The following is a 25,744-nucleotide window of genomic DNA, read 5'->3' on the forward strand; positions in this document are numbered from 1 at the left end:
TGTACACCGGGGCAGAGACAGCACTGTACACCGGGACAGGGACAGCACTGTACACCGGGACAGGGACAGCACTGTACACCGGGACAGGGACAGCACTGTACACCGGGACAGAGACAGCACTGTACACCGGGGCAGAGACAGCACTGTACACCGGGACAGAGACGGCACTGTACACCGGGGACAGGGACAGTACTGTACACCGGGGACAGGGACAGTACTGTACACCGGGGACAGGGACAGCACTGTACACCGGGACAGAGAGACAGCACTGTACACCGGGGACAGGGACGGCACTGTACACCGGGGACAGGGACAGCACTGTACACCGGGACAGAGACAGCACTGTACACCGGGGACAGGGACGGCACTGTACACCGGGGACAGGGACGGCACTGTACACCGGGGACAGAGACAGCACTGTACACCGGGGACAGGGACGGCACTGTACACCGGGACAGAGACAGCACTGTACACCGGGGACAGGGACGGCACTGTACACCGGGGACAGGGACGGCACTGTACACCGGGGACAGAGACAGCACTGTACACCGGGGACAGGGACGGCACTGTACACCGGGGACAGGGACGGCACTGTACACCGGGGACAGAGACAGCACTGTACACCGGGGACAGGGACGGCACTGTACACCGGGGACAGGGACAGTACTGTACACCGGGACAGAGACAGTACTGTACACCGGGGACAGGGACAGCACTGTACACCGGGGACAGAGACGGCACTGTACACCGGGGACAGGGACAGCACTGTACATCGGGACAGGGAGTACTGTGACTGTTCAGTCTGAGACCCGGTGACTCGTTGGAGGAAGACACTGGAGTTAAGTTCTTCTGAAATTTGCAACGGAAGAAGAAATGGGAGCCACTTTAAAATGATTCTAAAGCCTGGTTTGTACAATAATTCAATTTTGTATCACCCATGCGTGAAGAGGTTTTATGGAAACTTGTGTCAGGGGATCGAGGGGAAACAATTGGTTAATTTTCTTCCTTGGAACTGAACTACAATAAGGTCCATGAGTGAAATTTGTTTTGGGTGGTGAGTTAAAAGTGGAGCAGTGTCCATCCATTATACACACTGTGCGGTAATCACATCCATCCTCACTGTGCGGTAATCACAACCATCCCCAAGAACATTTTATAGCCAGATTACTCAATGCTGAGATGAGTGACCATATCTGAAGCAGTGTTGGAACACAGTGGGGAGGTTTGAGGTCAGTTCCAGGGTGATGCTCTTTGAATGAGAGAAACTGTGTGAGGGGAAATTTAGCGGCTCTTTAGTTGTCTCTCTGTCAATGCCATCGATTGATCTTCAGAAGGACATGGGTATTAATATCGAGAAACAGCTACTGGCTCAAAGTGGCGTACCACCTCCATGGAGGTCCAGAACATTGTCACGAAAGACTGGAGGAAATGGGCTCATACAATTGGGAAGATCAGAGGCTTAATGGAGGATACTGGAATTGGAAGATTTCCATGAATGTTTACATCATCAGGAATCGTACACGAGACTGCACCATATCAGAACGTGAACTAAAAAGCTGACGCAGGAAGGAAAATTCAGTCCGTTAGGCCAACACTCTGGCAAAGATGATTATGGTCCATGGGTGCTATCCTCACATCATCTCATCTCATCACAGGCTGGGAGAAACCAATGGACTATCATCCCAGCAGGCCAAGCTAAAGTCTGAGAGACTGCAGTTGGTCTGCTGAAGGTTGGAGTGGAAATATTCATCATGTTTCGCAACACCATTCATTGGTCATAAATCTGTGATTTCCTATCCGATTATAAAATTCTAATTAAATCGGAAAGGAAGGAGAGCTGTGTTTTTACCTGACTCCTGAGACCCTGAGACCCAGTGACTGGTCGGAGCAAGACACTGGACACTGGAGGTCATCTTTCTATCTTGTGGTGCTGTGCAGGGATGGGATCGTGTGTACATTGAGTCAAGATTAGAGTGGTGCTGGAAAAGCACAGCAGGTCAGGCAGTATCTGAGGAGCAGGAAAATCAACGTTTCGGGCAAAGGCCCTTCATCAGGAACATCACGTGTACATCGGTTGTGTCAGATTGCAAATCCTTTATTCTTTATTTGCACAATCTCCCATCGTCCTTCTGATTGCACAGCCCCTCCCCCAACGTTCCTGGGCACCTGTTGTGGAGGGGGGAGCAGGCAGGTCGCAGGATCTCCTTATGGGCCTGCTCCAGAGCCTGGCTAAAGTAACTATCAATAGAGCATGGGGTGTGGAGACAAACATAATCCCAACTCCTGCCCCCTGAACACAGTCGTGTATATTCCCGGTGTCCTTGGAGAGGGAGCATGCCGATCTCAACAATAACCTGGAAGCCTTTTTGGATAAATGGGTGTCATGGGGTCTGGAGACAACGATCTCCCCAACTGATAATATTTTTGACTGTATCTGTTTTAGTTGTCCCATTTTTGGTTGTTAACTTTTCGGTTATACTTACTGTGGGCGGTTATTTTGATTGGGTGATTGGGTTTACTCTCTTGAAAAAAACCTGGGTGGGGCTGGGGGGAGGGGAATTGGTTTCTGGACAGGGAAAGGGTTCAGAAGGGAAAGGTGGAAACCAGTGTCGGTGCTGTATAACAGATTTATTACGAAATCCTTGTAACTCTCTTGCTGCCACGTGGATGTTGGTCTGTGAAACAAGGGGGAGGTGAGAGATGTTATGAGGGCTCCAAACGGCCCTGGGCGAGGGAGTGGAAGAGCAGGTGGGGCTGGTCCACCATCCAGACGGCCCACCGCAGACTCTTGTCTGAGAACTCACAACAGAATGTGCGTGCTTAGATGTGAATCAGTTCAGCTGTGATTCATCCCAAACCATCTGCAACAAAAATGACAAACAGTTGTTTGGTTGGGATACTGGGAGGAGCAATCATGCCAAGGGATCATTCCTCTGCCTTGACAAGACGTGGGGAGAAACTGGAAGACAAAACAATGTAAGAAATGCAAGATGTAGTGCACGGGGGTAGGAGCAAAACCAAACGGCAACTTGCATTTTGTTGTGACCATGGATCGGAACCTTGGAGAACTCATGGACATATTGGAACTCTTATTTCTAACATGCGTCTTTCTTCACAAGAGGAGTGTGGACTTAAATTCAGTGACTTTCTGGCACTCCCTGGGCAGTGTCAGGAAACCCTGAGTAAAATGGAAGAGGTAACCAGAGGCTGACTACTCAAAATGTCTCAGTAGGAAGCTGTCCCCTGTAGATATATTTCTGTGCACTCATTAAGAAAATATGAAAAAAAAGGGTGAACAGCCCATTGCTACCACAGGACTGCATGTGGTCAACTGTGTGGACTAGTGTACGGTGAAGGTCACAGCTTGGAAGGAACCATTAACTACCACTGCACTGCAGGTAAAGGAAAGGAAAAGGCACTCTCTCACTCTGAGCCCTGCTAACCAACTACTGTTGAAAGGAGTGAGGATGAAATAAGTTCAGTTAACCTGCAAAGCCAAGAAACTTGAAATCAACAATTCATCTACTAAAGCCAACCCTGCCGAGAACATAACGGGTACAATATTTTACTATCTATTCTTCATAAATGACTGAAACTGATCTGCACATTTTTTTTAACCTTATATCATTGCCAGACTCACTTTTTATTCCTAATCTGTGTCTGTGTGTTTTGTATTATTGTTTCTTTTCATTTCTAAGAGCTAATCAACTCAAGAAAGTCTGGTTAAAGGGATTCCTTTAAAAACATAAATTAATTCAGTCTGCTCACCCTGGAGCTCAACAATTTGGGAATTTCCACCAAGCACAGGTTGTAACAGTTTCTATCGAATCTTTAACATAAAAAAAACCCAAGGTGCTTCCCTGCTGGTTAACGGACCAACGTTAACACTGAGACACAAACTGAGAAATTAGAGCAACTGCACGTGAACAATAAAGGGGATAGTGGGGGAGAGAGGGGAGAAAGGTATGGAAGAGGAATTCCAGGGATTAGGAATTCCATGGTCACAATATTGGTGGAGGGATTAAATTGAAAAGGGTGTTCAAGAAACCGAAACCAGTGAAGCACGGGATTCTCTGAGGGCTGTAAGGCAAGGTGTGGTCACAGAGGAGGGGGAGATTGAGGTCATGGAAAGAAATAAGGAAAATAAGGAAGAGGTTTTTTTTTAAATCCAACTAAAGTAGCCTGATTACCACTGAACTAGGAGAAAGTGAGAACTACAGATGCTGGAAATCAGAGTCAAAAAGTGTGGCACAGAGTCAAAACGTCTGGACTCGAATCAGTCGGTGGTTATAGTGCGTTGTTCAGTGATACTCAGGAAAGCCCAGCTGGTCAGGCAGCATCCGAGGAGCAGGAGAGTTGACCTTTCGGGCATAATCCCTTCATCAGGAGTGAGGGGGTGGCCTCAGGGGGCTGAGAGATAAATGGGAGGAGGGTGGGGCTGGGGGGGGAAAGGTAGTTGGGAATCTGATAGATGAAGGTGGGGGAGAAGGTGATAGGTCAGAGAGAGGGGTGGAGTGGATAGATGGGAAAGGAGATGGTCAGGTACGACAGGCAGACACCTACCTGTTTCACCCTCCTCTGCGACCTATCATCTTCTCCCCGACCTTCATCTATCAGATTCCTATCTTCCCCCCAGCCCTCTGACGCCAAACACTCATTCCTGATGAAGGGATTATGCCCGAAACATCAACTCTCCTGCTCCTCGGGTGCTGCCTGACCGGCTGGGCTATCCCGATCATCACTGAACAACACGCTATAACTGTTGACTGATTCTAGTCCAGACAGACCCAAGACCATGGCTACCAAACACTAAGGGTCAATCTGAAACCTCACTCATGTCCTGGGATCTTTCAGACCAGCCCAGAGAACAGGATGACTCCACCAATTGTGGAGCCCCATCGCTCGGAGTGTTGGCCTGGGCTCTGGGTTCAGGATTCTGCAGCGAGACTTGCCTCCGCAACCTCTTTACTCTCAGACGGAGAATGCTGCCCACAAGAGGGCTTGCTAACATTGTTATATACAGCACTGAACATACTGGCCCGAGGTCTCCAATCAGGTAACACAACGTCAAATCCCACTGCCGCAGCTGGGCAATTTCAATGCAATTCTGGAATCTGGAATTAACAGCTAGACTCAGTAATGATAATCCAAAAACTGTTAGGTTAAAAGCCCAGCTGTTTAACAAAATGCCCTTTTCGGGAGGACAGTCTGCCAACATTACCCACTAAGGCCTGTGTCCCCAGATATGGTGGATTCGGAACTGCCCTCTGAAATGGCAGTGTGCTGAAGAAGGGGCTTACAATCACTTTCTGAAGGTCACTCATTGCTGCCTTCACAGGCAACATGCGCATCCTCAGGAATAATTTTTTAAAATTCGCTCTTGGAAGTTAACACACTGGACCTCCGCTTACCAAAGTGCGAGTGAGACCAGTGTGTGGCGTTAGCAAGTTTTACCGGATTTTGCTTCTGGGTCCCCTGAACAGTGTGGATGGAAAGAACTGAGTCCATCTCATTCTCTATCTGAGTCAGTCACTGCTGAGAGAAGGCTCAACATTAACACATGGAGGTGAAGGAGTATTTTCACAGAGAGAGTACGTTGCAGTTGAATGAATCACAGCCATCTCTACGGAACGTATTATGTGCACTCCCACAAGGACAAGACATTGATCGGTTGGATTCAACACAATGGAACTTTGACTTTGTCCGACCTTTCTGAAGAACTGTAGTTTTTGAGAGTATGAGGATGCTGTTGGGGATAAAATGATGCAGGCCTCTGCCCTATCCTGAAAACAAGGCTACCTTCAGCTTATGAAACGTCACATAGTTTTGTCATTTTCTCATGAAGGCTGATTATTTTCCATTCTTTCATTGAGACAATTGACACATTGTGAAAGGGAGGCTGGAAACTGTTAAAGTGTCCTATGTCAGCACTGCACATGAGCTTAACCCTCTCAGTCCAAGGAAGGCAGCCTGGATAGAGAGTCACTACACAATGTGAGATCTTCCAATATTCTCAGTCCTCATTAAATCCTGATCACAACATGCGAATCGTACTTTTCAAATACTCTTCTCCTGTTTTGAATTGTCTGTGACAATTCCCCAATGTCTCAGGGATGGGGATACCATCCTGTCTTATTCTGGGACAATGCAGGATCAGAGAATTCCCATGAACCATCCCAATGCAGCAAGTCCTGTTCGCCCATCACCCCCTGTGTTTGTTGACCAATACTGGTTCACAGTGTGGTCAGGCTACGATTTAAACTTTCTTACCCCGAGGTTCACATCCTCTCCCCACCCCTAGCCCCATGTCCCTGTCTCTCTGTGTCTCTGTAATCTCCGCCAGCCCTACAACTTGCTGCAATCTCTGCACTCCCCCAGTCTTGGCAACTTGCACCTGACTGGATTTTAATCGCTCTGCCTATGGTGGTCAGGCCTTCAGCCGCCTGAGTCCCTCCCTAACTCTCTGGGTCTCTCTCTGCTTCAGCCTCCTCCTTGCAAACCTACCTCGTTAACTGGGACAGACCCATGGGATATTTCGCTCCATGCAGAATCGTCAAAAACCGAGAATAAACCAAACCTTGAATTCCCAAAACAAACTAAACCCCAAATCATAAAAATGCTGAAGCCAGATTCCAAAATAAACTGAAACCCAAGGTCCCAAAAAACTGAGGCCAGATACTTGAGTCTGTGGAATGACTTGGTGCGCTCAGGAAGAATGGGAGACAGGAATTACAGAAGGAGGAAGACTGGGGGCCAGGGGAGGTTAAATGGATTAACGAGGTTTCCTCTGAGTTTAGGAGCCTGGAGAACTCCCAGGTCCAGCCCAATATCAGCCCTCCTGCACTGTCCATCACCATCAGATTGTTCCAGCAACATCCCTTCTTGAACCACCCCTCCTCCCAACTCCGATACCTGACAGCTTCTCTCCTTTCAGTTACCACGGATACAGCTAAAGGCCACGGTGCTCTGAGGTCAGCAGCAGGGTTTAATTTTCCCACATCCTGAGTAAACACTGTCACACTGCTGCTCTCACTCCTGTGCAAACAGCCAACAGTAACGCATTCTGTTGCCACGGAGACCGCAGCATCGTTCTTCCCAGCAGTTTGTCTCTCCCTCTTCCACAGGACGTGAGCAACACAACCAGCGTTTGCTTCTCATTTCTAATCTTTCAGAGTCGAAAAGGGTGATGCTGGAAAAGCACTCAGGACAGACAGCATCCGAGGAGCGGGAGAGTCGACGTTTCAGGCATAAGGCCCTCATCAGGAATGTGTCCAAAATGTCACCTCTCCTGCTCCTCGGATGCTGCCTGACCTGCTGTGCTTTTCCAGCGCCACACGTTTTGGCTCTGACCCTCCAGCCTCTTTCAGAGGGTGATTCAGAGTTAACCACATGCCTCTGAGCCTGGAGTCAAATGTAGGCCAGAGCCTGGAGTCACATGTAGGCCAGATCATGTAAGCACGGTAGGTTTCCTTCTGTAATGGGCAGGTCTTTACACCAATTGAAGACGTACCATGGTTACTATCACGGAGACTTTAATTTCCAGAATTATTTATTTTACTTCCACCAATTGCTGTGGTGCGGTTTGAACTGTATCCCCCAGACCATTTGCCTGGGCTTCTGGATTATAGTCCAGAGGCACTTTGCTATGACATCATTGTTATGGACTAGGCCAGACCCCCTTAAAGCATTTCAAGAAGGTAGCCCACACCCTAACTTTTCCAGTTGTTTTAAGCAGGTGTAGAGTGGATTTTCCTGGAGAGATGCAGCTGGTCCAACTACTCAGTTTTAAACAAAACAGAATTTATTTACGCCTGAAGAAATGAAAACGGAACGTAGAATAATATAACTATCTGAAAACTCAATCAAGTCTATCCCAACTTACTGATGCTGGTCCAAATACTTGCAACATTCCCATAAACACCCCCTTGGTAAAAAAAAGTCAAATCAAACACAGGTTCTCACAGGAGAGATGGCAGAGAGAGAGGGAGGATCAGCACGGAGCTGTTTCTGTGGGTCCTGAAGCTTCTCTGGGTTTCCAGCTAAGAGTTGACCAGCAGTTTGTTGAAACCAAACCCCAAACCAAACCAAACCCTGAACTGGGAGAACTGGCCACTCCCTTTCCATTGTACAAGTCATAGAGTCATTGAGATGTACAGCGTGGAAAAAGACCCTTTGATCCAACTTGTGCCAACCAGCTATCCTAACCTAATGTAGTCCCATTTGTTGTCATTTTGCCCATATCCCTCTAAACCCTTCCAATTCACACACCTATCCACATGCCTTTTAAATGTTATAATTGTACCAGCCTCCACCACTTCCTCTGGCAGCTCATTCCACACACACCCTCCGCATGAAAATGTTGCCCCTTAGGTCCCTTTTAATTTTTTTCCCCCTCTCACCTTTAAACCTATTGTTGTAAAAAACAGTTATAAGCTTTCTCAAGTAGATATTTCAGACTATCGAACCTCTGTTTTTATGACTCCACTGAAGTAAAAACCAAGGACAGAATAACTTTGAGCAGCATTGTCACACCGTCACCTTTCCCTCGTGGTGTGGGACACATCCAACTCAATTTCCTGTCTCTGGTTTCTCCTTCCTGATTATGATCCAATTGTCCTGTCTAATTCCCAACAATCACCCTGGTGATTTGATTTGATTTGATTTGACACTGAAACTTACAAAGAATTCGAAGGGAGCAGATTTTAAGAGGTGCCTTCTAGGAAGAGGAAGAGATTGAGAGATGGAGAGATTTCGGGAGTTTAGGGTTCAGTTGAAGGCAGGGCTGCCAATGACAGATGACGATGCTGTAGCCCTGCAGGAGCACAGAGACTATTAGAATAATGATGGTAAGGGCTGAATACCGGGACTTTCCCGGAGTCTGTGATGAAGGATGGACCATGACCAAATCTCTGTAGAGGAGATTTTAGTAACAAAATCTGTACAAGAGTTTAGTACTTAGGTAACAAGATCTGGCTTATTACTTCTTGGTAACTATATATGGGTTAGAGATTGTAATATGAGGCGATTGAAACTTGACTCGTTCCAATTAGATTAGATTCCCTATAGCGTGGAAACAGGCCCTTCAGCCCAACCAGTCCTTCGAAGAGTAACCCACCCAGACCCATTTCCCTCTGACTAATGCACCTAACACTACGGGCAATTTAGCATGGCCGATTCACCTGACCCGCACATCTTTGTGGCTGTGGGAGGAAACCGGAGCACCTGGAGGAAACCCACACAGACACAGGGAGAATGTGCAAACTCCACACAGACAGTCACCTGAGAGTGGAATCAAACCTGGGGCCGTGAGGCAGCAGTGCTAACCACTGGGCCACCGTGCCACCCAATTGAAGTGTTCCATGCAGAGGGCTGTGTTCTTGAGTAGAGTGGGCAGGGCTTCAATTTAGCTCTTAGATTAACCCTTTCATAGCTCTCTATTGTACAAATTGATGGATATGAGGATTATGAGGCCAACAAAGATTACAGAGATAGGAGCACACTCAGGAAGGGATTTGATAAGAAGGATGAGTGTTTTTTTTTAAATCCTATTTTTCTAGTAAGGTGTCCACTCAGCCTGCCAGTCAAACAGAAATCTACAGCACTGACCTTCTGATCAACTGTGGCTAATGCAGGTTGAACAGTGTAGTTACTGAATGACCATTATTGATGCAAACCATAATCAGAGATTGTCTCCATGGCTGACTTAACCTGACCTTCCTCCATCCAGCCCAATGGTGGCCCAGCACTGTATGTTGCAAAGCTGATAGAGGAAGTGGCTTACAAGGAGAGGTTGAGTAGATTGGGCTCAGACTCACTGGAGTTGGACAGAATGGGGGACGGCCTTACTGAAACAGACAAGACTCTTTTAGGGGGGCTTGACAGGGTAGATACTGTGAGGCTGCTTCCCTTTTGGAGTGTCTCGGGCCTGAGGATGTCATCTCAGAATAAAGGGCCACATATTTGAGACAGACGAAGAGGAATCTATTCTCTTACAGAGTAGTGAATCTGTGGAATTCTTTACTGCAGAGGGCTTTTGAGGCTGGGATGTTAAAGGTGTTCAAGGCTGAGAGTTTTAATCAGTGGGGAATCGGGGGGAAAAAGCAGGAAGGTGAGTTGAGGATTAGTAGATCAGCTGAGATCTCACTGAAGGGCAGAGCAGACTCAGTGGGCTGAATGGCCCAATTTAACCCCTACGTCTTACAGTCTTATGACTCTCTTTGAACATCTCAAAATGTAAACTCCACGTCTTGCTTTTAATGATTGAAGATCCCAAACTTTTCAGATCCCTGGTCAGAACAACAACCATAATTTTTATCCTACACAATAAAAGAGCTAAAAATGTTTCACTATCAAAAAAACGGATGGAATTTAATGTCCCCCTCCACAAGATGGATTTTGTGGTTTGATTTAACTGGGCTAGGGTTGTTGTTGGTGTTGACCAGGGCAATGATCAGGAGTTGCCTTCCACCATAATACTTGTCCAGAAACTCAGTCTACTTTCAAATGTCATCTCAATGGTCTCACCTCAGTAGGCAAAAGTGAGGACTGCAGGTGCTGTAAGCCAGAATCGAGATTAGAGTGGTGCTGGAAAAGCACAGCAGGTCAGGCAGCATCCTAGGAGCAGGAAAATCGATGTTTCAGGCTAAAACCCTTCATCAGGAATAGAAACAGGGAACCTCCAGGGTGGAGAGATAAATGGGGGGGGCGGTTGGGGAGAAGGTAGCAAAGAGTACAATAGGTGAATGGGGGTGGGGATGGAGGTGATAGGTCAGAGGGGAGGGTGGAGTGGACAGGTGGGAAGGGAGATTGGCAGGTGGGACAGGTCATGAGGACAGTGCTGAGATGGAAGGTTGGAACTGGGGTAAGGTTGGGGGGAGGGGAAATGGGCAAACTGGTGAGGTCCACATTGATGCCCTGGGGTTAAAGTGTTCCGAGGTTGAAGATGAGGCATTCTTCCTCCAGGTGTCGGGTGGTGAGGGAGCGGCGGTGAAGGAGGCCCAGGGCCTCCATGTCCTCAGCAGAGTGGGAGGGGGAGTTGAAATGTTGGGCCACAGGGCGGTGTGGTTGATTGGTGCGGGTGTCCCAGAGATGTTCCCTAAAGCACTCTGCTAGGAGGAGTTCAGTCTCCCCAATGTAAAGGAGACCACATCGGGAGCAACGGATGCAATAAATGATATTGGTGGATGTGCAGGTAAAACTTTGATGGATGTGGAAGGCTCCTTTAGGGCCTTGGATAGAGGTGAGGGAGGAGGTGTGGGCACAGGTTTTACAGTTCCTGCGGTGGCAGGGGAAGGTGCCAGGATGGGAGGATGGGTTGTTGGGGGTCATGGACCTGACCAAGTAGTCACGAAGGGAACGGACTTTGCCAAAAGTGGAAATGGATGGGGAGGGAAATATATTCCTGCTGGTGGGGTCCATTTGGAGGTGGCGGAAATGTCGGCAGATGATTTGGTTTATGCGAAGGTTTGTAGGGTGAAAGCTTAGCACCAGGGGGTTTCTGTCCTTGTTACGGTTAGAGGGGTGGGGTTTGAGGGCAGAGGTGCAGGATGTGGACTAGATGCGTTGGAGGGCATCTTTAACCACGGATGGGAAATTGCGGTCTCTAAAGAAGGAGGCCATCTGGTGTGTTCTGTGGTGGAACTGGTCATCGTGGGAGCAGATATGGCAGAGGCGGAGGAATTGGGAATTGGGAATATGGGATAGCATTTTTGCAGGAGGTAGGGTGGGAAGAGGTGGAATCCAGGTAGCTGTGGGAGTCAGTGGGTTTGTAAAAAATGTCAGTGTCAATTTGGTCGTCATTAATGGAGATGGAGATGTCCAGGAAGGGGAGGGAGGTGTCAGAGATGGTCCGGGTGAATTTCAGGTCAGGGTGGAATGTATTGGGGAAGTTGATGAATTGCTCAACCTCCTCGCGGGAGCACGAGGTGGTGTCAATGCAGTCATCAGTGTAGTGGAGGAAGAGGTGGGGAGTGGTGCCGGTGTAATTACGGAAAATGGACTGTTCTACGTAGCCAACAAAGAGACAGGCATAGCTGGGGCCCATACGGGTGCCCATGGCTATCCCTTTGTTTGGAGGAAGTGGGAGGATTCGAAGAAGAAATTGTTAAGGGTGAGGACCAGTTCAGCCAAACAAATGAGAGTGTCGGTGGAAGGGTACTGTTGAGGATGTCGGGAGAGGAATAAACGGAGGGCTTGGAGGCCCTGGTTATGGCGGACGGAGGTGTAGAGAGATTGGATATCCATGGTGAAGATGAGGCATTGGGGGTCGGGGAAACGGACGTCTTGGAGGAGGTGGAGGGCGTGGGTGGTCTCTCGAACGTATGTGGGGAGTTCCTGGACTAGGGGGGATAGGACAGTGTCGAGGTAGGTAGAGATGAGTTCGGTGGGGCAGGAGCATGCTGAGACAATGGGTTGGCCAGGGTGGTCAGGCTTGTGGATCTTGGGAAGGAGGTAGAGCCGGGCAGTGCGGGGTTCCTGGACTACGAGGTTGGACCTCGAAGTGCAGGATAGTGTTGCTACCTCTAGGAGAAATAGATTCAGATCCAACCTGCTACAGAGATGTGTAATAAAATATCTGAACAGGTTGATGAGAAAATATCGAGCAAAGTTTGTAATAAATTTTCAACTAGGGAAGACTGAAAAACAAACAAAATAGGTTGTCAGGTTTGGGGAGAAATCAGAGAGGGACTAGACACTCCATGCTCCTATCAACGCTTGGGTGAAAAGCAGTCGAGATACTGGCTCTATGGGGTTACAGTGTAGACCATGTTTGTAACAGTGGGAGTTCTGGATCAGGTTTCTAACAGAGCAAGTGCTGTTTCAGGACAGCATTGGAGAAATGTGAGGTGAGATAAAAAACGTTTTTACTCAGTGAATGGTTCGTGCGGGTCAAGTGGTGGAGGCAGGGTCAATCCATGTCTCCAAGTGGGCATAGAACTGCATTTAAATACAAACAGTGAATAGGTTTGTGGGGAAAAGGCAGAGGAATTTGGCAGAGAAAAATGCACAGGGTCACACACAATGGGCCAAATGGCCTCCTCCTGCACTGTAAGAATTCTGACATTGAGTGAAGTGGCAATTTCAGCAAACCATGGTATGGACTGGAATAACTGTTCAGAACTCTGCCCAGGATTAAGCAGATGCTCAGATTGTTCGGGTCATAAAGAAATCAATTCTCAATAAATGGAGTAAATCAACCCCTTCAATGATGAAAAGAAAACTGAATGTGAATACTTAATTAGCAATGGAGGATTGATGGAAGATATTGGTTAAGCTCAATCGGTAATGAAATGTTTGTGCCTGGAGATTCTTAGAACACAGGATATGTTCCAGAGAGGAACAAAGGCCTCAGACTGTGAGAGGTTCAGTATATTCACAAAAGCACCAAATCATGAGTTAGGAGACAGTGGTGAATTAATAAAGTTTGTGAAAGTCCATCTAACTGACGTCAACAATCGTGATCACTCGGAACCAGAATCTGGAGAAACTGGAGATGAAGGAGCGCGGGAATAGGTTGGAAGATCTATTTGCTCACCTTGAAGGCAAACACCAACACAGGTTGGATGGAACAAATGTCTGTTTCTGTCCAGTTTCTCTGCATCAACGTGTTAAAAAAAGAGAGGAAACCAGAGTACACCCACACAGACATGAGGAGAATGTGCAAACTCCACACAGTCAGTCACCCGAGGCAGCAGTAGAACCTGGGTCCCTGGTGCTGTGAGGTAGCCATACTAGTCACCAGGCCACCCTCAGATTGCAAGTAAAGGCATTCTCTCGGAGAGGAAATAGTTTAACGTAAGGAGTTACGGTGATGAGCAAAGGAACAAAATGCTCTTGTTCTATTATCTTGAAGCTGCTCTTGCCTTTGGACAACTTCATTCGACAGAAACTTCACATGGCAGTCAGCACACAACCATTTCAAATTCACAGCAAAGAAACCAGTGATTCCATCCAGCTGGTGCTTATGGCCCACGGGAACTTCCTCCCACTCCCCTTCACCTCAGGCTATCAGCAGATCCTTCTTTTTCCTTTCACTCTGTGTGTTTATTCAGCTTCCCTGTCACTGTGGCTATCTATAGAACTGCTATGTAAAGGCCCAGACTCTGTAAGGATAGCAGCTTTCCTTCTATAAAGGATATTAGCATACTGGTTGTGTTTTTACTGACAATTTAACAATTTAGTTGGTGTCTTTACTGGTGCTAAGATTTTATTTGGAGTCTTTGTCTCTCAAACTGCCATTTGAACTCATGTGATCTGGATGATAACACGAGGCTAATTATTAGTTCAGTAAGCCACCTACTGCACTGAACTGCCTACATGCAAACCTTCCAATCACTCGGCACATTGCGTCAGTAGACGTACACAGAATGGACAGACACAGGATCAGACCATTTGGCCCAACTGGTCTATACTGGTACCTATGGTACACACGGTTAGAATGGCTGCGCTTTGGTTATGTTACAGGACTCCCAATGCACACGCCTGGAGAAGTGAAACATGCATATAAGTTCACAAATCCTCAAATTATTGGGCATTTAATTCAACTGGAGAATATAAAGAGACTCAATAGAGTGGCAACCGTGAAACTAATGGATTGTCATTAAGACGCACTGAGCTCATGGATGATCTATACGGGAGGCAATCTGCCATCTCCCCTGGGTGGGACTGATAGCCGGCTCCTGACCCACAGCACATTGCTGGACTCTGAAACAGACGAGCAAGTCACACTCAGGTGGTCCGGAATGCACCTTGTCCAAGGGAATAAGCAATAAGAGCTAACTTTGTCATTTATGACCAGATCCCATTTATGAATTTTTAAGAAAAGCATACCTCATCTCAACCAGTCAGGTGCACACACACTATTTGATTCAATAAAGTCAGAAGTCACACGACACCAGATTATTGTCCAACAGGTTTGTTTGAAATCACAAGCTTTCAAAGCGACGCTCCGAAAGCTTTTAATTTCAAATAAGCCTCATACAGTCACACAGATGTACAGCACGGAAACTGGCCCTTCGGGCTAACTCATCTATGCTGACCAGATATCCTAACCCAATCTAGTCCCATTTACCAACATTTGGACCATATCCCTCTAAAATTTTCCTATTCATATAACCATCCAGATGCCTTTTAAATGCTGTCATTATACCTGATGGACTGAAAGCTGGTGTCGTGGGACTTTTGACTTTGTTCGTCCCAGTCCAACACCAGCACCTCCACAACCTTCTACTGAATAAAGACACAGCCTTATGCTCCAGATGCCACCATCTGGGAACCCATCCAGGGTGTGTCAGGGTAATACAGCATGAGGTTAAGCAGAGAGACACCATACCTGGAGAATGGCAGTAGGAGACGGGAGTGTTCCGGTTCCCGGACATCATGCTCTTCATCCTGGATGCCTCGGCTGGATGGTTAAAACGGAAGAATGTTGACTGACCAAAGCATAGCATGCACCCTGAAAAACAGAAGGAGAGGGACAGCAAAGTCAGCCCCAGATAAACACCCGAGAGAGCTGTGGATGCTGTAAATCAGAGACAGGAATAGAAATGGCTGGAAAAGTTCAGCGTGTCTGGCAGCATCTCTGGAGAGAAACCAAAGTTTACGCTTGGCATTCTGAGTAAGGGTGACCCGAAATGCTAACTCTTCACAGATGCTGCCAGACTTGCTGAGCTTTACAAGCGATTTCCATTAAAGTCAATCCCAGGCTATGCTCTGCAGATGGAGTGCATTATATGAGCCGTACATCTCAAAACTTCCAATCAATCAAACCCAAGGGACAGTGCTTTTAATTTGGCTACAGAACAAACCGTTAATTGTTTAATATAAGATAATTCCATCTGTGCTTGTTGCAGACTATGGGAGGGATGGGTTTGTGTTTTATGGAATTTATCAGAGGTATTTATTGAAGAAGGGCTAAGGGACGAACATAGAAATATAGAAAGTAGGAGCTGGATTGGGCCATTCAGCCCATTGAGCCTGCTCCATATTCAACTTGATCATGTCTGATCATCCAACTCAGTACCTTGTTGCTGCTTTCTACACTTTAATCCATTTAGGCCTAAGAACGATCTCTTATTCCTACACATTCAATATTTTGTCCATAGCTATTTTCTGTGGCAGAGAATTCCACAGTCTCTGGTTGAAGACATTTCTCCTCATCTCAATCCAAAATGGTTTATCCCGTATTCTTAATGTGGAGGAGCTAGTGTGGACTGGGCTGGACAAAGTTAAAAGTCACGCCACACCAGGTTATAGTCCAAAAGGTTTATCTGTAAACACTAGCTTTCAGAGCGCTGTTCCTTTGTCAGGTAGCTACCTGATGAACGAGCAGCGCTCTGAAAGCTAGTGCTTCCTAATAAACCTGTTGGACTATAACCTGGTGTTGCGTGATTTTTTAACTTTGCCCATATTCTTAGACTGACCCTCAGTTCTGGACTCCCCTGGTCAGCAGGGACACCCTTCTAGACATTTACCCTGTCAAGTCCTGTTTGAAAGTTTGCAGATTTATATTAGAACCCCTTCAACAGACTGTGTTTATTGGGGAATACAGGAGGCAACAGACTATGTTTATTGGAGAATACAGGAGGCAACAGACTGTGTTTATTGGGGAATACAGGAAGCAACAGTCTGTGTTTGTTGGAGAATACAGGAGGCAAAAGTCTGTGTTTATTCTTAACAAACTTCAGATTTTGTCACATCTTCAAATCAGACGGAATAATTTGCATTCCGGGTGAGTGACGTTTCACAGATCTGACAATGGTCCACAGGGAATCTGTTGCAGAAAGTCACTGAATGATCATTCAAAGTCACTCCTCCCCCACCTCAGGAGAAAACCATACCTTACTGACAGGCATAGAAACTCACACAGTTCATCATGTGGTGTAAGTGACTGGGCCTCAAATTTCTTGCCCTATTTAGCGCTGCAGTGTGTGTTCATAATATTGCCAAGCAAGAACGAATGCTCAAAATATTTTTTTTATTTTATAACAGGACTGTCAAATAAAGAGTAAGAGTGCTCCAACATTTTCCTACAGCACTTAACATCTCATACAAATGAATGACATAGTCCACTAAACACTTTGTGGGAGCACTACATTAATTTTCTAAAAAGCTTGAAGTGTGAGTCACAGCACTATATCATTCTGACGCACGCACTCCCGTCGCTTTATTAGCATTGAGCACTCAGTCCTTCAGACGTGACAACCATTCAGGGTCATCTGTCAGTGCACACAGCACGTTAAAACATCTTCACAACTGTAGTTAGTCCCTGGGCCAGTGCACAGATTATAAACAAATAGATTTGTTCAGTAGAAAACCATCAATAATTTGGAAATAAAAGGTTGGCACCACAGAAAGGGACCATCGAACTATGTGGAAACTAATATTTCTCAGGGACAAGCACCTTTTAATGTTCCTCTACGTTTTTCTATTCATTCTCAAAGCAGGCAGTTGAAGATTAGCAGATTGACCATGATCTCATTGAATGATAGGGCACATTTCTGGGCTGAATGGCCTTCCTCTCCTATGTTTTATGATTTTATAGTATCGATGCTCTCGAGAAAGTGGTGTCTTCCTAAACTCCTACAGTCCTTGGAGTGTAGGGATACCCATAGTTCTAACAGGGAGTTTGTACAAAGATATTGGACATGCTACACAGAAGGAAGGTGAAGTGATTACATTCCCAATTTGCTTGAATATTAACACTTCTTGAAAGTGATCCACTGGAAACCCGCCACTACGGCCAATCAAGGTGACTGCAACTCCACCCTGGATTACTTACCAGCAAAGTTCATGAGTAAGGATTGGCCAATCTCATCACAACTGGTGGAGGTAACAGGAAGTCTATTGCTGCATGTCATATAGCCAACCGACATGAACTGTGACAACGCTAACTGTCAGCCTCTGACAGGAAGGATGGGACTGCAGAAAGAGCACAGCATCATCCCATAGCCTGGTCTTGATCAAATCACAGAGACAGTCAGACTGTGTATTGTTCAGTTCCTCTACAGACACAGAGACAGTCAGACTGTGTACTATCCAGTCCCTCTACAGACACAGAGATAGTCAGACTGTGTACTATCCAGTCCCTCTACAGACACAGAGATAGTCAGACTGTGTACTATCCAGTCCCTCTACAGATACAGAGATAGTCAGACTGTGTACTATCCAGTACCTCTGCAGGCACAGAGGCAGTCAGACTGTGTAATGTCCAGTCCCTCTCTAATCTGAATATTTTATACGAAGGCAGATAAAGAATTAAATAAACGATAAGTTGGATCGGGTCAAACTGAAATATACTGGGATATGCTAACATAAAGTAATTCCTCATTATTTACATCCATACTATCCATCTGGTCGAACCCTGTGTTTATGTTTCACATATGCATCCTCCATCCTATTCCACTTCACCGTATCCCCCGGTCCTACCATGGTTTTATCCCTCTTGTATTTATTAACATCCATTTAAACACATCGATGCTATTACCTCAACTATTGCCTGTGTGAGCAAGTTCCATAAACTCTACAGATGGAGCGGTTTCTCCCGAATTCCTGTTTGTGAGGCGAGGTTACACTCTGAGGTCATAGCCAGGAAATACTTTCCTTCTTACCCAATCCCTCTGTATAAATAACACAGTCTGAGGGATCCAGTCACTTCACGGCTGTAAATGGAATCTTGCTGTGCGCAAATGGCTCGCAGCTTTAAACGTGTCCTGCCACCTCGAGGTAGGCCTTGCCCATGACGTTATCTGCACTTTTTAAAGGGGCAAGGAGATTAAGTCAATTTTTCTGCTGCTTTTCTAATGAAAGGTTTGTTCGTGAACACTGCAAGAATGGTCTTTCAATCAGACAAGGCTTATTTTGTGACTATCGTGGCCTTGATCAGAGTTGAGGTGATGCAGGGTAATGGCAATGGTGGGGAGGGGACAAATAATAGGAAGAGAGTTGAAGATCAAAGTTTGGAATCATCTGTGTCTATGTTTGACTTCCTCAAAGATTCAGCTAACCTCAGATTAATGAAGGTTGAGCTCCTGTGCACTAACCAGAAACATACTTTCAGCTGATGTGAACGGTCCAGTTGCTTTTGATCATTCTGCAACAGTGCCTTGCTGGCAGGCTGCTAGACTAATGCAGGAATCCTTCAGAGAATCTGCACACTTGACCTCATTCTCATCTCTATTTCATCACATCATCCAGACACGTCTCACTGGGACAGACCAAAAAAAAACTCGCTACAGACGGGAAGAGCATGCATTTATCTAGTTCCTGTTACAACTTTCAGGGTGTTTCATTTGAAGGGTGTTACAATACCTTGAGATCATGAAAGTTGCTATAACAATGCAAGATTTTTCTTTATTTCTTTCTGTTGGGAATTGTTGTAACCTAAATTCTTGTCTTTCACTGGCTTCTGGCTCCTTACGTTTCCTCTTCATCTTCAAGGCATGAAGCAAATTATTTATAAACAACTTTAATACCTTATAAACAGTTTGTTGAACTTCAAAGATGTCAATCTGGATCACAATCAATAGGAAATGTTCAAGAATGGCTCGGGGTGTTTAAAAAGCATGCTCCTGTTGCTTGACAACCATAGGCTAAAGAAATGCCACAAGTCATCATCACAAATTATATTTACCAGTGGTCTTCTAGTTCTTCACCCTACATAAACTTTAGCTCCTTAAAATCTCTACTGCGCATACCCTATCCTGCTTGCAGGATCTCTGACCAACACTAAATTCCAACAACAAAATTCCTGAAATTTTTCATTCCTGAGTTGAAATGCCTCCACAGCCTCGCCCTCTCTCTGTCTCACAATCTCCCAAACTCTCTATTCCTCTGCTCTCCAATAAGCATTCTTCACTCTCTTCATCCCACTATCAGTTCGCCCAACTCCTCACACAAAAGGTCACATCATGATAATATTCCCAGACAGTAGGGTGATGAGAGGTGACTGGTGCTGGCTTGACTTGAAGAGGGTCACTATGCCCCAGGCAGACAGAGACGTTAAGAAGGTGCCCCCTAATGGTGTCCTCAACAAGTGTACACTGTGGTGTACACTTTATCAACATTACCATCTAGCCAACTGAGCTAACCAGCCTCCATAGTCTCTCATACCAGAAACCTTCAAACATCACCTTCCACCTCCTTCACTCTGAATTCCAGCAGCTATTGTCCAGGAAATGCCTTGTGACTGGGTCCCTGGTAAAATCATCTTATAAATAATCTCTCCTCCTGCAAGAGAACCTCAGCAAGACAGGCAACATCAGGAGTTGGACAAGTCAACATTTCAGGTATTTACCCATTTTCAGGACTTGGCTAATAGCTGAAACGTTGATTTCTCCACCTCCTGATGCTGCCTGGCCTGTGCAATCTCCCAGCCTCCTGCTGGTCTGTTTTGGGTTCCAGCATCTGCAGATTTTTTTTTACTTCAGCTGCTTCTTGCTTTCAGCTAATAAATACAGGTATCGTTGATAACAATTACAGCCGTTCCCCTGATCTTGCCCCCTCAAAAATAAATTGCTGAAATGTTACCAAACTAATTTATGAAGCATACTAGGCAAAAGGGAGGACTGCAGCTGCTGGAAACCAGAGTTTAGATCAGTGTGGTGCTAGAATCCTGATGAAGGGCTTTTGCCCGAAACGTCAATTTTCCTGTTCCTCGGATGCTGCCTGACCTGCTGTGCTTTTCCAGCACCACCCTGATGGTGCTTTTCCAGCACCACCCTGATCTAAACACTAACTTATGAAGCATGACTATTCTGGTTTATTCTGGGTAAAAACAATGACTGCAGATGCTGGAAACCAGATTCTGGATCAGTGGTGCTGGAAGAGCACAGCAGTTCAGGCAGCATCCAACGAGCAGCGAAATTGACGTTTTGGGCAAAAGCCCTTCATCAGGAATAAAGGCAGTGAGCTGGAAGTGTGGAGAGACAACTCCCAGGTCATTTCCTCTGCCCTGAAGCTCTTCAACCATGTCGTGAAACAAACTCGGTACCACAGCCACATTTGCTTCCTCAGTGCCTGCCTCCGTACACCCCACCCCCCTCTAGCTTATCTCTCCATGCTTCCAGCTCACTGCCTTTATTCCTGATGAAGGGCTTTTGCTCGAAACGTCGATTTTGCTATTCTGGTTTATTCTGTCAACCATCTCAGACATTATTTACTGGGATCGGTGAGACTTGCACCTCTCGGCATTCTTCAGGAGAGTTCCTGGGACAATATCACCCACCTCAATCCTATGTTGGTCCGCAACATTTTTAATTCACCAATGGGGTATGAGCACTGCTGACTGGGCCACCACTTATTGCTCACAGCTGCTGAAACCTTCATCCTTACCTTGGTGATCTCCGGACTCGACTACTCCAATATACACCTTGTACCCGGCTTCAGCTTATCCAAAACTCTGCTGCCCATAACCGAGCCCACACCAAGTCATGGTCTCCTATCACCTCTCTGCTCACTGTTAACTCCCAGCCCAGCAACAAACTTTGGGGCAGCATGGTGGCTGTGGGTCAGCACTGCTGCCTCACAGCACCAGGGACCCAGATTCATTTCCAGCCTCGGGCGACTGTCTGTGTGGAGTTTGCACTTTCTCCCCGTGTCTGCATGCGTTTTCTCTAGGTGCTCCGGTTTCCTCCCACAATCCAAAGATGTGCAGGTTATGTGAATTGGCCATGGTAAATTGCCCATAGTGTTCAGGGATGGATGTGTAAGTTAGGGGGAAAACGTAAAGTAATAGGGGAATGAGTTTGGGTGGGACACACTTCAGCGGGTTGGTGTGGACTTGCTGGGCTGAAGGGCCTGTTTCCACTCTGTAGGAAATTTCATTCTAATTCTCCATGTTCTCACAACCTTCCCTTCTCTGCAATCTCCTCCAGTACTACATATCTCTGTGCCGTGTTTTTGGCCTTGTATCCAAATATCACCACACCTCCTTGTATCCAAATTTCACCTCTCCTCCTCCTCCTCCTCTTTGTGATCATGCCTTCAGCTACTCAGGGATGAAGGAAATCTGATTACTGCTTCAAGGAGCGTGGGTCACAAAAGGACTGAGCACAAGGCATTTATTTATTCCCTACAAGCTATAGAATGATGTAGGGGAGGGCAGACATTCACTTGAGCTTTCCTACTTCAGTCTCTGTTCTGATATGACATCATTGTGACCGTGCTACTGAGCTTGTCTGTAAGGAACTATGGGTAAAAAATGAGGTCTGCAGATGCTGGAGATCAGAGCTGAAAATGTTTTGCTGGTTAAAGCACAGCAGGTCAGGCAGCATCCAAGGAATAGGAAATTCGACGTTTCGGGCATAAGCCCTTCATCAGGAATGGATGTAAATAGGATGTAAATTCATCAGGTTAAACCATAGGTGTAAATAGCCCTTTACTTTATAGGTGCCTGGATCTCAGTTCGAGAATCTCCTCCCAAAACTTCTCCATCTCAATGTCTTCCATTATGATACTATCATTTTATCCCAGAATTTGATCACTTTATCTGAATACACCTCCTTCTGTAGCTTTGTGTCAAATCGAGCATGTTCCTTTGAAGCCTCCAAAAATACCCTTGTGATAATGACTCGACAATCATTATAGTAACATTTGTTGAACAAGGATACTAAGGAAAATGCTTCTTTGAAACAGAATGGTTGAATTTTCTCCACTGAGAGGGGGCCTGGCCTATCTGAAAGAGCTGAAAATGTGTTGCTGGAAAAGCGCAGCAGGTCAGGCAGCATCCAAGGAACAGGAAATTCAACGTTTCGGGCATAAGCCCTGGGCCTATGCCCGAAACGTCGAATTTCCTGTTCCTTGGATGCTGCCTGACCTGCTGCGCTTTTCCAGCAACACATTTTCAGCTCTGATCTCCAGCATCTGTAGACCTCACTTTCTCCTATCTGAAAGATGACATCCCCTGAAGTGCAGCCCTCCCTCAGCACTGTCCTGAGGGCCTTGATCATATTCTCCAGATTCTGAAGTGACACTTGAAACTATCACCTCTGATTCAGCGGTAAATGTGCTACCCACTAGACTGATGTGAGAGTCAGACCTGGTACAAATTGAGAACTGGGTTCCCTGTATTATAACACCAGAGACATTTCACAGGCCATTTGTCAGCTGTAAATACCTTGGGTTGGCCTGAACTGGTGAAAAGTACAAAAAATATAAGGTGCTACATTTTCTTTTAAATACCATCTCATTTTCAGTCTGGAAAATGAGGGTTATTCTTTTAAAACTATTTCAGAATGTCAAGAATTAAACATTATAGATCTACAAGGAGACAATGTATCTGACTCATGAACCACTCCCCCCTCCTCCACCCTCCCTCCCCCAACCAAGGAACTTGGCGCCCTCACTGAAATGTAAACTCCCAGACTGAAAACCAAACCCTACTGCTGTTTCCATCAGCATCACAGCATCATTTTGAGGTGGAGTGTGTTACCACGGAGACTGGTTGAGATACTTCGGAAAATGGAGACATTTAAAAACAACAGGAGTAGGCCACTCGGCCCTTTGACACCACTCAATCCGATTGTCCAGCTCAGTCACCTGTTCCTGCTTTCTCCCACACATCCTTTGATCCCTTTATAAGTCTAGCTCCTTCTGGAAAACACTCAATGTTTTGTCCTCAACCATTTTCTGTGGCAGAGAATTCCACAGACTCCCCACTCTCTGGGGGAAGACATTTCTCCTCATCCCAGTCCTAAATCTATCCTTAAATTGTGACCTCTGGTCCTGCACAATTTTGTTCAATGACCTCAATAATGTTTCTTCCTTTGTATCAGTTTTATTCCGGGAGGCAGCCCTAGCAATCCAACATGATGGGAATCAGGTACAAAGGTATCCCAGTGGGGATGGCAGGGGCTGACAGGCAGACAGTTGACTCTGGAGGACAAGCACGAGCTACAGCGAGGAGACACGGAAGCTGATATTGGAGAAGAACGCGGTCACCTTATACGAAGAGCTTCCTTCATTAATTATTGAAGGAGATGTGTTTGACCATGCCCACTGAACCCGGAGGACTTGGCGATAACTGAGTGATGACGTTGACTAAACAATATGGGAAGCTGATAAAGTAACTCACCAAGGCTTCTTTATCAGCACCTTTAGAACCCGTGGGACCTTTACCGTCTAGGAGGACGAGGGCAGCAGATACATGGAAATACCGCCACCTACAAGTTCCCCTCCAAACCATTCGCCAGCTTGAATTGGAAATATACTGCTGTTCCTGCAGTGTCGCTGAGTCAAAAATCCTGGAATTCCCTCCCTGAGGACATGGTGGGCGTTCCCACACCCCAACAGCTGCAGCTGCTCATGAAAGCAGTTCATCGCCAGGAGATTAACAAAGAGCAGTAAATGCCGGCCCAGCCAATAACACGCACATTGTATGAACAAATAAATAAATAAATATAAAACAGAGAACATCCAAATTCTGCTGTATTTAGTGACTCACAGCAAGTTCCATTTCAACTGTCACCCTGGCAGTGCTCACTAGACAGCACAGTGGCTCAGTGGTTAATACAACTGCCTCACAGTGCCAGGGACCTGGGTCCAGTTCACCCCTTGGGTGACTGTCTAGTGAAGTTTGCACATTGTCCCTGCATCTGCATGGGTTTCCTCCAGGTGTCTGGTTTACTCTTACAGTCCAAAAATGTGCAGGTTCAGTAAAGGGACCCTTCTCACTCTGTAAGGATCCTATGATCGCTGACCTATGTGGCTCCTGGTCTAACAGGCCTCAATTTTAAAATTCCTCCATGGCCTTGCTTCCTCTAATCGTACAACTTGGGGATATATCTGTGCTCCTCTAATGCCAGCCTTTTGTCCATCTCCCTCAAACACACAACACTGGCAGCCATGCTTTCAGGTGCCAAGGCACTGAGCTCTGGATTGTTTCCTTCAATCTCCGTGCCCCCATTACAATCGGAACACAAACCTCTTTTATCAAGATTTGTCATCAGTGACGATGGTCCCTTTCCCAGTGAATCACACCCCAAACATAACAGGACGCTGCTGGTGCTCATGTAGAATGCATCTCAGGACCAGGGTCTCTTGTGGTGCAGTGGTAGTGAATCGACCTCTAGACCAGGAGGTCCAGGTTCAAGTCCCACCTGCTCCAGAGGTGTGTAATAACATAACTTTGAACAGGTTGATTAGAAATATCTAAATCTTGGGACAAGCTCACCCCCATTTCAGGGAATTGATTAGGAAAAGGAAGCAGACTGGAGTTTGTATTGATCTGTGAAATACAAATAAACAGTTTGGGGAAGACAGACGGCTTCTTCTTTCAGTAACCAGATGACTAGCAATTTGACAACTTGTCATAACACTTTGTAATGTGGTTTGGTGTACAATTTCATTACGGATGGGGCACCTCAAAGGTGCTATCTAAATACATGTTGCTGTTGATAAACACAGCTTTCAGGGAACACCGACACCCACCGCACCACTCTCACAACAAACGAGTTTTAGGTTCTACAGAAATTCAAAACTGAATAATAAAGACATAATTTAGGGTTTGAAAGAATATCATCAACCCAACTTCTGATCATTTACAAGTTACAACTTACTCTCCAACGTCAACAGGTGTGAAGCTTGAAAAGCACATCTGGGGGATACTGTCTGACCTGCTGCGCTTTTCCAGTTCCACATCCACTGACTCTGGCTTCCAGCATCTGCAGACCTCCCTGTTTCCCCTTCACTCTCCAACGTAGCGTGGATCTGACTAGCTGTCTCATTGCTGCATCGTACAGCACCTACT

General features: G+C 46.2%; 1 protein-coding gene across 10 annotated transcripts in view; it reads right to left on the reverse strand.

Moving 5' to 3' along the window:
* Positions 1-25,744, reverse strand: part of LOC132829706 (pleckstrin homology-like domain family B member 1) — a 377,428-nt gene that overhangs the window by 171,746 nt on the left and 179,938 nt on the right. For all 10 annotated transcript variants that reach the window (XM_060847069.1, XM_060847065.1, XM_060847068.1 and 7 more), the window contains one exon: positions 15,332-15,454. In XM_060847069.1, coding sequence (XP_060703052.1) covers positions 15,332-15,454 — 123 coding nt within the window. The remainder of the gene's footprint in view (positions 1-15,331; positions 15,455-25,744) is intronic.

This window comes from Hemiscyllium ocellatum, chromosome 29 (assembly GCF_020745735.1).
Source record: "Hemiscyllium ocellatum isolate sHemOce1 chromosome 29, sHemOce1.pat.X.cur, whole genome shotgun sequence".
NCBI classification, from domain to species: domain Eukaryota; kingdom Metazoa; phylum Chordata; class Chondrichthyes; order Orectolobiformes; family Hemiscylliidae; genus Hemiscyllium; species Hemiscyllium ocellatum.